Source organism: Argopecten irradians, chromosome 12, assembly GCF_041381155.1.
Source record: "Argopecten irradians isolate NY chromosome 12, Ai_NY, whole genome shotgun sequence".
NCBI lineage: Eukaryota > Metazoa > Mollusca > Bivalvia > Pectinida > Pectinidae > Argopecten > Argopecten irradians.
In genome coordinates this window covers 32,611,964-32,627,529 of record NC_091145.1, presented here as the reverse complement: position 1 = coordinate 32,627,529, position 15,566 = coordinate 32,611,964, and the positions used below count along the sequence as shown (strand labels likewise).

Genomic DNA, 15,566 nt, shown 5'->3' with positions numbered 1-15,566 from the left:
AACTTGCGGATCTCGCTACCACAAAAGGAATATCTATAATATCTAAAATAACATCGCATTCTCCAAAAGCAAATCTACATTCTCCACACTCTAAGACATGTAATCTCAATATTGAGGAAATAAAGAATCTGCCTGTCTGTCTGTCTGTCTGTCTTACATGTCTGCTTCAATAACAATGATAGTCAACTCTCTTATTACCATGGTGATGCTAGTTTTGTTACACACTATGATATCACATTTAATGTTAAGTTCCATTATCCTCGTTGGATAATAATGGTCACGTGATGTTTGCATACAATAAAAAAATTTCCCGTTTAAATTTTTTTTTACTGTTGTAACGTTACAACCAGATTGATATTTCTGAAGAACTCATATGCCCAAATGATGAGTTCTTCAGGGTGCTGTCCAAAACCCAATGTTATTTTAACGTACATAATATCAAATGATGCCATTGGCTTATACCTTTACATTCAAGTATCGACATACTATTACCATTGTTAGGTTATATTATTAACTTCCTATAATCCTATCCTCATTATAACGGTATACCCTAAATTGTCTACTGCAGTACAGCTATATACAGTTTGTTCATTTATGCTACCATAGTAACGTCATATATATATATCTACACCGTATTTGCCTCATTCTCAATACTTAATGGGTTAGTATCACTGTCGTTAGTATAACGTCAGTAATAGTAACCTCTGCAATATCGACGATGTGTATGCATTATTTTATCTTCCTTACTGAGACGAAAGTGATGCTCAGCCTGTCTTTTCTCCTAGATGGTCAAGGTAAAACCATGTGTTACAACATTGACTATCAATCCTTTCTCTATTACCACGGTAACCGGTGTTTTGTATATGTAATGGTGTGATTGAGTTACATTGTAGCTCATTCTTATGAGTATTCATTTTTTAGTGAATCTTTAACACATCGTAATAAATTATCAAACCTATTTCAGGCATTGACATATTTATTCAATCTAATTAAAATTTGACTTGTAATTCCGCTCCGCTAGGATACTCTACGTTACGCTCCAATAGTATTATAGTGGAGCGGAATTACAAGTCTAATTTTAATTAAATTGATATTTAGTATTCGTAATTTTGCTTGTCATTTCTCTGTAATTCCAAAAACGCATTGTATCGAACAAAGCGGTATATTTATTGTTTTATGGAAATGTTAATATGGTGATTAGACTAGCCACGCGTATATTGTTCGTCCATGAATTAAAGTTAATTAGCGTGTGTAGTATATACCCTTAAGGGTGCGGTAGCAGTGATGTTAACCACACTATGAACATTTAAGTTAAATATTTGATGTGTGGGCTCGGATTTACTGGACACACAAACTCTTTGCTTACAAACCATATAAATGTGTTTTGATTCCCCGCAACGATGATTTAAGACGTAAGCGCCGGAATTGTGGTCACGTGATGCTAAATCTCTCTACATCAAACAGCGAGGAAATATTTAAACCTACAATACGGATACGTTACGATTGGGCGTTATTGCATGTAGGTGTGTTAACACGAGGATTTAATACTTTCGGTAAACGTGAAATACTGGATTCTGTGGATCTGTACGGAGTTTTTCATTGTTGTAAACAGTGATATGTATCGTGGCGATGTGAAGGGATGCAGCGGTTTTCTTGTTTCTATCCTGGTTGTATTGTTCTGTCTGACAACATGTGAAGGTAAGGGTTTTTTTAAATTATGTTTTACAATGGACTTTTTTCTTTTCTTTTTTTGTGTAAGCCATATATATTTAGTAACTTATATGACTTTTAACGCAGATTCTCTTATTTTGATAACATTTTTATTATTGTTTTTTCTGTTATCTATATAGAGTTGGTGATTGAAATGCCATATACATGTACAAATTCTTTACAAAAACCCTAACAGAAATTATTAACAATTATCTATATATCTTGTTACACAACCAAACTTAACGCAACGCAAGAGTTCCATTATATGAAACATTTGTTTAAGCATATTGTGCGGTGTTTTTTTTCCCATTTTTGAAAGATTTTTTTTCAATTTTAGGTTTGAAATAGTCAATATAGATTTTAATATAAAGTAGACGCCATAAATGGCAGTAAATCATTTTTACAGCAGATATCAGAGTTTTATACTAATCCGTCCTGCAATTTACTTTTGATCATTATATAATGTACTCTAGGCAGGTAATAATGTGGAAATATTAGGAAAGACGTTTTGATCAAAACTTTTTCGTCTTTGTTGGTTTGACGCTAAACTCTAATAATCTTTTTCAAGAAAATACTAAACTTTTTGTCATTATTAGACATAAACATATAGATTTTGAAAATGTGAGAATTACATTGTGTTGTTTGGTGTTTGGTGATGTTGTTTGGTGTTTGGTGAAAACAATGTTTTGTCTGTATGATAAGTTTTTCGTATATAGAAAGGAGACTTTTCATATAAGGCCGCTTTTGAGAGGGGCAACTCCTTTCATTGTTATTGGGAAGAAACTTTTGTGTTTTGGGCAATGTAAAAAAGTTTGTCGTTGTTAGCAAGAAAGAGATGTTTTCTGGTTGTCGATTTTAAACTTTTTTTTTTCTTTTTTTTTCGTTACTGGTAATAAGAAAACAACTTAATTAACTGTCGACATAGGAGTTGAAATTTACTCCGTATAAGAATTCGAAGCCGTATGCATGCCACTATCAAATTTCATATATGGCCGGTCCTCATTTTGTTAACACAATACGGACTTTTTGTTCCGTTTGATTACATAGTTTCACTTTCATGTATGTGTATTTTGTAACTTGGTTACACGGAACGCGCTTCTTATCATTAGTGCTAACGGTATTTTTAAGATTCCGGACTAAACAGATAAACCGCGTCGTTAATTATAATTAACCTATGGCACTGTTACTAGGAGGGAGAAGGGTTCACGAAGAGTTTAAAGGTCAAACATGTCACGTGAAATTGATCCCTCGTGACAATGTGGTCATATTGGGATATTCTATCCAATATTAGGTAATCAATGCGAAGTAACGGGTGGATATTAATCCCGGATAATCTACTCGTGGTAGCGAACTTGGTATGACGTAATGTTAGGCACCACGTGATCTCAAGTTACAAAACACCATTTAGTTAATACGTAGCTAATACATAAGTTTGTAAAACAACTAACGTTAAAGTTTTCGGTGTCTATCTCTATATTGATACAATGTATACCAATACGACACAATATAAAAAATATGTTCCGATGATTAAAGATTGTCACCAACAGCTAGACTGTTATGAAATACATGTACGCTTGACATTTACGGCACTACCCCCAAAAGATTTAGCAATCATATAATATTTTTATTGAAGGTGGGGGAGGGGGAATATGTTACCGTTATGTGCATTTATATGTGTAGGTGGGTTGATATGGAAAATGTCATCAGAAAATATTATCAAACATTCCTCAGTTAAACTGTAGTCTGAATTACATGATGCACGTCCGCGGCATTCTCTTATTGAATGATTACATAAGTGTCAAAAATCGACTAATAGATTTCCGAAATATCACAATAGATTATAATGACATGTCTCTAATTAAGTTATAATGTGATACCAGGAAGCAGCGAAACTTACAGTCATTTGTACCCATATTGCATTACATATCACGAATGTACATGTATATTCGCCGTTTAAAATACTGCCATTTCTATTATTATTATTTTTTTACATTATTTTTTTCAAAATTTCTTCTCTCACCAATTCAATTCAGTCAAAAGCAATTTTATTTTGAATACATATGATAAATGATATAAAAACATCAAGGACAAAGGCATCCGCTCATACTTAATTTATCTCCTTCGTTTTTCTCATGCTAAGCGTAATGTAATTAATACAAAAACATAACTAATGATATGTACGTTAATTGACATAAAATCTGTCCTTCGATCTTTAGCTTCTGATAATACTTTCTAAATTTTCTTTTTAAAGTTCTTTTTAGAATTTAAAAATTTGGGCAACTGCATTGATTTACATATATATTCAGAGATTTTTAAAATAACTTTAATGAAAAAGATAATTTGATTAGTCCAAATAAAAAGCGATACACATGTTTTACATGGCGATATTAATTCATCGATCTTATAATTCTTGTCAAATCCTGCTAAATTGTACCCTTCCGACTGTTTTCTGTTAAGTGTATTTATTTTTACCATACTTTTGTCAAAACAAGTCCGACTGCCTTTATTTAGGCGATAATTTCAATAGTAATATGGGAAATAACAAATTGTGAAATAAACCGGTGAAAACTCGCACGGCTTGTATCACATGCGATCCGTGGACCCTCGTCCTAAACCCCGTCTACTATCGGGACATTTAAATATTTAGCTTTAGTTACAAGTGTCGTTGAGTCCGACCTTTTTCCCCCCGAGTGCCGTGGGAGGCTAGACTGAAGTGTTTTAAAGCATCTAATAACTGTAATATATCATACACTTATGGCGATCGAAAATATAATTAATCACATAATTTCGAAACAATACCAACAACACCTTCTACCTTCATATCGCGACATATTTCAACAGTTGCAACTAATATGGAACGTTACTTGTTTGTGGGTCGCGAATTTGGCGAATTTGCAATCCATCAGCATGTGGGAAAGTTGACAGGTATTGACCGTCTGTAGGTAGTTTTTCTCAGGGTACTCCAACTTTCCTCCACCATCTAAATCTGACTCGTCCTTAAGTGGAACTTTCTGTTAAAAGAACATTACAACAATCAAACTAAACCAACAACTGAAGTTGTTTGATGCATTTGGCAATATGTCACTATCAAAAAGGCAAGAGTTCCTCTAATGCAAGGAGAAACAATACGAACGTATTCCATTTACCTAAAAAACACGCATTCACCACGCACAACGTATTGCATACAGCTGAAGACGTCACTAAAATCATTACCTGTTTTAAAAAGAGGTCCCTCTGTTATACGACATACCAGCGCGAGATTAATGCGCGTTTTAGGAGACTGTGTTAACTGGTAACTGTAATTGTACTTACTATCCTAACGGTCAGATTTTCTATGTTACCAAACCCTATAATCATTGAATTTTGAATCTTCCCCATTCATACGTTTTCTTTTTGTAATATTTTTTTTCTTCAAATATCAGGATTTAGTCGCCTGGAATGATGTATTCCTGTGGCATACCTTAGCGTTACCAGGCTGTCCTAGAAAGGAGGAATACAGTTACAAGGTTCCTACTATCACTGTCCTGTCTTTAGATGAAACATTAGTATAGCTACCCTAATACATGTACCACTGTCCTAGTCGGACTAAACATTCTTATGAGGCTCCTTACATCACTGACCTAACATAGTTGGACCAAACATTATTAATATCATCACTGGCCTAACATGGTTGGACCAAACATTAGTATGAGGCTCCTCACATCACTGGCCTAACATAGTTGGACCAAACATTATAAATATCATCACTGGCCTAACATGGTTGGACCAAACATTAGTATGAGGCTCCTCACATCACTGGCCTAACATAGTTGGACCAAACATTATTATTATCATCACTGGACTAACATAGTTGGACCAAACATTCTTATGAGGCTCCTCACATCACTGGCCTAACATAGTTGGACCAAACTTTAGTATGAGGCTCCTCACATCACTGGCCTAACATAGTTTGACCAAACATTATTATGAGGCTCCTCACATCACTGGCGTAACATAGTTGGACCAAACATTATTAATATCATCACTGGCTTCTCTTTGACAATTTTGATTTCCATATCGTTATACTGGAATGTCCCAGAATGAAGGCATTACAAACGGTGTTGGTTGGTTGATCAGATAAACATCCTATTTCCATAGTAATTGTGAAACTCTCAACCCGTTCTATAGTGCTGTCTCACGGGAGCATGTCACAAAAGACACTGAACAAGTACACCCCACCGGTGACATTATACTGACAAACGGTAAACCAGTCGTCCCACTCCATTTATGCTGAGCGTTCAGGTGGTGCTGAAGCTACCAAATTTCCATATGATGCGTCTCGGCCAGAGGACACAGGGAGAAAGCTCAACTCGTTACCAAAAGAGAGGCGGTGTTAAGGGAGACGTTAGGAAGAAAACCTGGTTCTAGAGTTTAAGTGTGCGTTAATCTTACGTAAAGTTTGTATAATCATTTAATGTCTAGTTTCGGCACACTGATTTCGATATAATTCATATAGAATCAAACCTGTCTGTAATCACCACTATTGGAACAAAGAAAAATGTTTCAATAGCTATTGTGGTCTATCTACAAAGGTCAAAGTTTGTTCAAATTGGTTATTTGGGAACCCGAAAGTGGTCTGATTAAGGAGTGATCTTTATATAGAGGTGATCGCTTAGACAGGTTTTACTGTAGTGAGCACAAGCTATAAAAAGAAGCAGAAAAATCAATTGGTTGGATTTATACCTACGGCATGCATTCATTTACTGACAATTTACACTACAATACCCGATAGCAAGCAATAAACTATTGGATAGTGACATTAACCTGCTAATTAGAATGAATGAATATTCTGTACATAACACGCAATGTGGTGTAACAACGATCAGCATAGGAATACAAAGCATTGTATGCTAATTTTAATGCATTAACAGATTATGATACTTTTAGTTTAAATCGGTAAATGTATTCCATTTGTCAAAATCATCATGCTCATTATCACTTGCTTTTTAAAATTGAAATATGTTATTGGAATATTGACTTTGATTTCAAAACCTAGCATACCTACACCCGTATAGGGTGTTAGAATTGTACATGCTCTACCTATTACTCGAATCTTGAAAGGCGATTAAAATTTGGTTACTATTCTTTCTTACTGAATATCTCTTCCTAATTTCTTAATTAAAACCGCCTCACTTCAGCCTCGATGTAAGCGTTCGCTCATGTGATGAAGGCTTCGAATCAAATTTAAGTGCCCTTGCCGAGACACGCCATAGACTATATGAATTGATAGTTTCTGCTACTGCTTAGTGGTCAACATAAAATGAGTGGGACGACTGGGTTGCCCGCTGTCAGTATAATGTGACCGGATGGGCATAGTCAGCATGATACGAAGGGCAAGTGTTTCTTTAAAAAGAAAATATATATATAGCACGAATATACCGCAGTCCATGAATGAACCTGATTATTAATAGGACGTTAGTCTAATTAAAGTGAACAGTCGGGCAAGGATGGCTAAAGTCGGTAAAAATGGTGTGAATGTATCCAGTATAATTTCTTATGAAATAGAAAAATAAAATCTCTCTCCAAAATCTGTCTGCGTACGAAGAAATTAATTTAAAGTATGGGAATTCTAAAACGTCCTCCCGGCTCACTATGTCCGTGGTTACATTTCCACGCAGCCCCGTTTTCAATGCTTTCGACTTTTCTTTATTTCAATGGTCAGAACTGGGAAACTAAGCATAACTTGACCGTCGTATTATAAGTGAGAACTTTTGGAAGGCCAATGAACGCATTTAGACTGGTTTTCTTTGCCCGACTATTCACTTTAACCAAACTAAACGAAACAACATTTATTTTTCTCAAACACATCCATTTTTGTATACAAAATATCATATTCAATTTTTTTAATTATCTGTGAAGCAAGTGTGTTTATCGTAATTCAAAGGGATCAGTATTAAGTGTGAAGTTTTTTTTCCATTGTTATCCATTGATATATTCTGTATATAGTCGCATTGTACGATATATGAAGAAGTTAAGTCACTTTAAAGAGGGATAGGCATATGAATGTTGCACAATAATGTTTGCTTTGTGTGTGTGCATGCTTCCCCGTCATCTACACAACACATCTATTCAGTTGTGAATGTGCGCCTGTCAGTATGACAGCAAGCCACACCTACTAATAGACCGATCAGCCCAACAACTTACCGAAAAAAAATCAAATGAGATGTTACGCTATGAAACACTATTCAATGTGAGTGACATATCAATGAAACATCGTGTGTGTGTTTAAGTATTTAACGACACGAATTTTTAATTGTAAAATTTTAGCGCACGTAATGACGTCAATAGTTTAAATAGTATACATGTAGTGATCTGGCAGTAGAATATAATGAAATGTATTAGCATTCTTCATTTAAGTAAACCTGTTTTCTATTCTCAACTTTTGAAGCGCAACAAACTTTTTAAACTTTTAATTGTTCGTAATAGAGATCATTATATAGGATGTCCATAAAGGGATGCACATTTTTGTCGTGTGAAATGTCAAGAAATAAACATTACTATTCAACAATGTTATTCCTTTTGGTTTTGATCATACAATCAATACAATTGTCAATCATTGCCCCCGTGAACTCTCCGTTATAACTGAATAACGGAATATGAAGACCTACATTGTACATACAATTTAAACATTGCATCTAAGCTTGCTCTCTATAAACAGTATCGTACACATAACGACAAATTACTTAATAACTTTATGAAACGATATTTTCCCATCAAACCCTTGCATGTATTGATGTTCAACACTCCTAAATAAGGTAGAGTAAGAATTATGTTTTCTAACCACTAGTTGACTTGACTAAAATTTAAAGAGAAAGGCGAAAACTTGATCATAAAATGTTTGACGCGTAGAAAATAATAGCCGCCATGAAAAGACGCATTACCCCGAGGATTACGTGGAATGTCCTATATTGTTATTTTTGTTTGACGGTGAAACGGTTTTGTGCTCTGTTTACTACACGACATATTCACCAGGCGACTATAAATAGTAAAATATCGCGAGTGCAATACAGAAATTTGTCTTTGTCCAAAGAAATCTTAATCCGGAGCATGTCGCAGTTTATGCTGGCTCTTTCAGCAACGCTCTTTTGATGTCGTGAGAAAAAATTCTTAATACCTGTAAGTTTTGTTATAAACATAATATGCTCCTACCCTATTCGTTCACGAATAATAAATACTAACGTATCAAATTAACCTATTTATAAACAAATTTACGTTTAGTTATATCATATGAATGTCCATGTGTTCCGTTAAGTAGTTCAGAATTAATGTATTTGTAAAGTTTATAGACTAAAGCGAAATGTCTTTTGAGTTGACGGATTACGCGTAGTATATGAACTAATAGAATGAGCGTCAAAGATCAGTGGTTTCCCTATATGATTGTACTTTTTTGGTAAGAAACTGGCGAGAAAGTCGTGATGTTATTACAATGTACATATATAAATATGTGATTGGAATTTTTCATTACGTCCACTTTAGTTTGACACTCCCTTCTCGTTACTGGTCGTCTACCCGAAAATAAAAAAAAAACAGTTGAACGCACTGGTTCTTGCGGCCGTGGGTACCAATATACACATCCTCTCTTTAATGACTCTGGGTACTACTATGGTGATGGATACACTTATCAAACACACAGACCATTACACGGTCCTTGATTCTTCTCTAACTTCGCATGTCTTCGTCAAAGGTACAGCAGGTCGGTTCACGAAATAAGCATATCGTAATTATGACCTTTTAAAGATACACGCATGGGCAAACGAATGGTTAGTACGTTTTAATTCAGAAAAAAAAACCAGAATCATTATTGATAACTAGGAAAACAACACATAGACACAACGACCCCATAATGATGAATAATACTAATGTATCAAATGTGAAATCCCACAAACATATGGGAGTTGTATTAAATGAAGATGGTACATGGCAAATTTTTATTTTTAAAAAAGTTTCTCCAAGGATAGGTGTGATAGGTGTCTTAAGAAGTTTAAGATATACTCTAGATAGGAACTCTCTTCAAACTATCTACTTTTCATTTATAAGACCGATTCTAGAATATTCTGATTTTGTATGGGACAACCTACCAAATTATATATGCCAAAATTTAGAAAATGTACAATTGGAGGCAGCAAGAATAGTAACAGGTGCTACCAAATTATCAAGTATAAGTCTATTGTATAAAGATTTAGACTGGGAAAATTTATCTAAAAGAAGAGAAAATCATAATCTTTTGCAGTTCTACAAAATGTATCATGGGAAAACTCCAGATTATCTATCACGTATAATTCCAAATAAGGTATCAGAAGGTCATATGTATATTACTAGACATTCAGACAATTTACAGCTACTAAATTGCAAAACAATTTTATAAAGATTCTTTTTTAAATTCTTCAATTAAGTTATGGAACTCATTACCAGTAGAAATTCGTGAAAATCCGTCTATTGGCATAATTAAACGCCTTTTGCAAAAAAAGTATAAATAAACCCCCCTCCCCCCTTACATTGTAACTCAGGAGTTAGAAATCTTCAAATTTTACACACTCGCTTAAGACTAAAATGTTGTAATCTCAAACAACATTTATATATAAGAAACTTAAAAGATAGTCCACTTTGTACCTGTGGTTTAGTCGAAACTAATCATCATTTTTTATTATTATGTTCTAACTATACTATAACTAGACAAAATACACTACATCAATTAGATATAATTCTTACCAAAAAAACTTTACTTAGGGGAGATGATAGCTATTCAATACAAAAAAAAACAAAGAAATATTTCTAGCAGTACATACACTATATCAAATTAAGCAAACGATTTTGTTGAAGTATAATTTCATCAGTGTTGTAAATACTGGCTGTTTATTAATAACACTTTATACCAAATTTTAATAGAAATATAAATCCATTTTCTTATATTGTAATCACCACATGTATGTTCATTGTATGTATTTATCTTGTATTCACCACATGCTTCTATGTAAACGTATTTTTCTAATTTTAATATTTTTTGCGTTAAACTTTCTTTATACATATAAAAAGGTGTTTCCAGTGCCGAACATTCCTCTGGCTTGACATTTCAGGGAAAGGAATTTATATAAGCTCTAAGCTTATTTTACGATCCCGAAATGTGTTTATTTTTTACAACAAAAAGAACACAAATCAAAATGTATAGGTCTATGACAAAATAAATTTGAGTGAATGCATTTTTAAATACTATTGGTTTTTTACTTTAACTATTGAATTATTTTCTTAATAACAGAGAGAAAAATTATAGCATTAAATTTCCAAAATTAACATGTAATTTGAGGTAAACTGATTTTGGATTTTGTTCTACATAATACGCATGAAGCTGTTTACTTCTTTTGCGGTAATTTACAGCAGTAAAAGTGCTTTACTGTCCATCGCATGTAGGTAAATGTTTATTAGGTGATCGCAATGACTTCTCGTCGACAATAGATAATCTGCCACCCACCATGAAAGCTGATATCATAAAAGATAATTATTTTATTTTCAATTTAAAATCAAAACAAATATTTAAAATGTTAAACACTGTAAAACAAGTAAATCGATTATTTTGGCATTTAAAAGTTGAAAGAAAAGTAGAAAAAAGCTATAATTCCGTTTAAACAGTTTTCACTTTCTTTATAATGTGGCTCCAAAAAGATGTTATCATAACTAGTTTGCAGTTTATACAGTTTATCGGGATTTGTTCAAGGTCAAATACAACTGCAGATGCCCTCGTTCTGCTCAAGTAGTGAAGGCTAAAATCTGGGAATGCAGAATCTGATAAAAAAAATGTTCTGGTTTCTTTTGTGAACTATTCCTTAAATATCTTTATGTTATTTAACACTTGACTGTCGAGTGGGATCTCTGTCTATTTAAAGTTTTCGTTTTATTTATTTAATAAAGGATGGTTCAACAAACCAATTATACCATGCAATGGTGTGCTATGTTTGGTGATTGTTGAGTGGTTGTTACTAAGCCTGGGAGTTGTTTAGTAATTCCTTTTAATCATAACCTTTCTAAGATATGAATCTGTAGTCGGTTCGTGTATTTTTCGTTCTAATTGATTTATATGTGCTTTTAAATATTTGGCTCTCAAACAAACACAAGATCGTGATAAATAAAAAACGACAGGATTACTTATGTGTACAGATTGCAAATTGTTTTGATACCGTTTAAATAAGAAAAACTGATTTGAAGTTTTATCTTATACACAGACATTTGAAAACTATCACTAACATAAGATAAAACGTCCTAAATATGCTCACTCTGCTTCATTGGTGACGTCATAGCTGTGTCTTTAGAAGAAGTGAAATCGACAGTCAATTCGTCTTTAAAGTCTTCTTCTCTTAAGTGTCAGTTATTATTGTTATTTATTTATTCTAGAAAGATAAAATCATTTCCTCTGCAAAATTTATGTTACACTCATAAAGTAAACAATTGATGAAACAAACAATATCTAGCCGCAAGTACAGGATGGACATTATTTATATACCTAATTACGCACGTAATTCGTGCCATCTGATGATACTGTAAAACTACTGTAAAACCTATTTCCGTGGTGACCCATTCACGCTCTTCCATGCCTAATGAATATTCCACGGCAATTTAATTACGTGATTTTGTAGTTCATATCAACATGCACCTCGCACTACATACACGCAGCAAACCGCATACATGGGTGACCGTCCTTACATGACTTATCTGTTAATAGGACATTTAATCAAATAAACAAAGTACTGATTCCGCAGAACTAAAGACCACAACCTCCCATGTAACATAATCATATTATGACGTAATAATTAAATATGCATGTACATCTAACAACAGACGCAGATTTTATTGATAGGGTCTTCTTGGTTGTCAGTGGGAACTATGGGAGCAGTCACAAAATGCGTATGTACAGAGGTTCCTTTTGAATATTGCCTTAATCTAACACGTCATGTGTAGATAAATGATATTTTGTCAAACCTTGATTAACTTCAGTTATTTCTATTGTCCTATTACAATTGTTCTATGTAATAAACTACACGTATACTCCAAAAAGGTATTATTTGTGTTCGATGAAATTGCCAAAATGTATTTTCGTGTCTATTTGATATTATAACGATGTACATTTTTCCTGAACTGATAACACATATCAATCAGTCAATGTGCATTTATTTGCCACTTGACCCACATTTTTGTAGACATCACTGGGGGTAATGTAATCAAATGGGATAAAAGTTATATTTATGCATAATGTCTTGGTATAATTTCTTTACATACAGGCTTGATTTATGATATCTAAATAGTTTTGAGAGCTAATGTCAATTATTGTGGAATTGTGGTTGATGTTATAACAACATTAGAAAGTCATATATACACCTGGATCCTATAGCCACCTTAATAAACCCACCGGATCACGTTGTTTAACTTAGGTAACGAAAGAAAACCAAATATTTTCGAAAATTTTAAACCCCAAATAACAAAAGTTTACTTAAATACGTAAACAATAATTCATAAAGAAAAACTTTGTTCAGAAGTGTTTGAACACAAGTTATTATTGATATTTATGCAAGGAATAAGAACTGTTATTCTCGAAACGTCATCCAAGTCAAATATTTTGGCTATTCACATTTACAATTGCAAGGATAGTTGATAGTGTAATTGCACGTGTGATAAGAAGCAGCACTACTTATAGAGATTTAGAAGAGATATAATATCTAACGTCTAATCAGAAGCAGCTTCAGGTGACAATTCTCCTTAACTCCACAATCAAATGACGTCCATGATATCTTTACTTTGCTCTCTTGATTTTATTTAAATCCACATCTATAATCCGGGTTTTATGATAAATGTTTGACTTTGATTTGAAGATTGACTTGGAACCCTATACACCAGCTTGTAAAAACAAGGCACCATGCGGATGGTATTAGCTTTGGCGCATTGTCCATTATATAGTCACCTCAAGAAAAGTGAATTTGAATAACGATCTTGACCTCCTCATAAACTTTCAGCCACACTTTACTCAGATTTATTGTGAATATCTCCGTTATGTAGTACATTCGTCCATTAATGTTTTGTGAAAGTACGTATGTACTGTAAATGTGTATATTTTCAAATGCTTCTCGATGTCACAATTTATGGTTACTTCTCCAGTAACACTTATGAAACCATATTTCCTTTTTACTGACGCCTTAACAGAAATGAACAATAAACTTTACCGCTAGTTTCCCTAAACCTATAACAATTATTGAATAATTTGAAACGATCTGTAGATTATTTATTGTTTTTCATTTTCATTTCAAAATATTGTATAGACAATAAACATTATCAGTATATTCAGTTAAACAGAAGAAAACTGTTATCTACAAGTGGATTATACAGTAACCCCCTCCCTCCTCCTCTTACGTTTCCTATTTATAATATGAACTATATGTAATACAGCATCGGGAGTGATCACAAATTACATACACTTCAATAAATTAAGTAATTACATACATTTATTAAAATAAACTCTCTCTCTCTCTCTCTCTCTCTCTCTCTCTCTCTCTCTCTCTCTCTCTCTCTCTCTCTCTCTCTCTCTCTCTCTCTCTCTTTCTAAAATATTGTAAATATGTATATTTTTGCCATTTTTGTATTCTTTGTTATATAATTAATCATAATTCTGTAGGGAGAGGGCTTCATATAAGTTGGAAAACTTGTGCCCAATCCCATTGTATATAAAATTACACAATAGAAAATGTTTAAATCAAACAAGTGGATTAGAACTAGTCTGGTGGATTTTGAGCAAATATACCAGCCCAATCCCGCTGTGCACAGTTGTTTTACCTACATACTATCACCGATGAAGCTTATGACTCTGCTTGAGTTGTTAATCTTTAATTTTCTTGTTTAATGACTCTCCTTTGACTCCAATCTTTTGGTGTCACACACATATCAAGTATGTTGAGTTTTTCGGGGCTAAACGTTGAGTAGACCAAAAGTACAACTTTTAAAGCCGGCTAAACAAGATGAAGTATTGGTCTGCCTTAGATCTATGAAACGATCTTTTAGTATACACTATGTAATGCAATACAGTAATTACTTTCACGGAAATATATCTGTCTGATTTAAAGTTTAACAATGTCCATTAATTCTATTACTCAATAAATTAGAAAGAATTAAGAATTTATAAAATGGTTAGTTTCGGTTTTTAAACGACCAGTTGGTAAGAAAATTGACACCGTTTTTTAATTCATGTAATTCAATAAATTGATTTTGACTACCGCGCTAACAACGTCCATCAATGTTATTTCATACGAATTATTTTTAAAATTGAGTAATTAAATATTTTTGACATCTACAGATAATGTTTGTAATTCTATCCTTTGAGTAAGATAATTGTGTAATTGCTGCATTATACTCATCGTGAATCTGAACATGGTTTTTATAAACCTCTGGTTATTACACACGCCACCCGATACCCGAGTCTGAACGGCAATTTACATTGTAACAGTTTAGAAGTACACTGAAAACTAAAACATTTAGGTATTGAAAAATAACAGAGACATGTCCATTAACAAAACCACAAAAAACATAAATCAAGTTAAGGAGTTCAACTTATAAAAACACAAAAATACAAATGACTGTAAAAGTGGATATTTTCGCGAGTGCTTATTTTAGCAATTTCCAAATATCAAAATTTCGCATTCTCATTTCTCAGTTTTGTATGAACAATATGAATGTACAGATTACGATAATGATTTTAAAGAATTTGTTGACTCTAAAGTGAAAGATCTACTTGATCAGCCTTCTTCAGTGTCTAATTTTAACTTTAATGATTTTATAATGCTTGA

The 15,566-nt window shown here is 33.2% G+C and overlaps 1 protein-coding gene across 1 annotated transcript in view; it reads left to right on the top strand.

Moving 5' to 3' along the window:
- The first annotated feature begins 1,331 nt into the window (after positions 1-1,331).
- LOC138305064 (cadherin-23-like) overlaps positions 1,332-15,566 on the top strand; it is a 61,255-nt gene continuing 47,020 nt past the window's right edge. Inside the window, exon 1 of the mRNA XM_069245468.1 lies at positions 1,332-1,698. Within this exon, the coding sequence (XP_069101569.1) occupies positions 1,617-1,698 (82 nt within the window). The 5' untranslated portion in view covers positions 1,332-1,616. The remainder of the gene's footprint in view (positions 1,699-15,566) is intronic.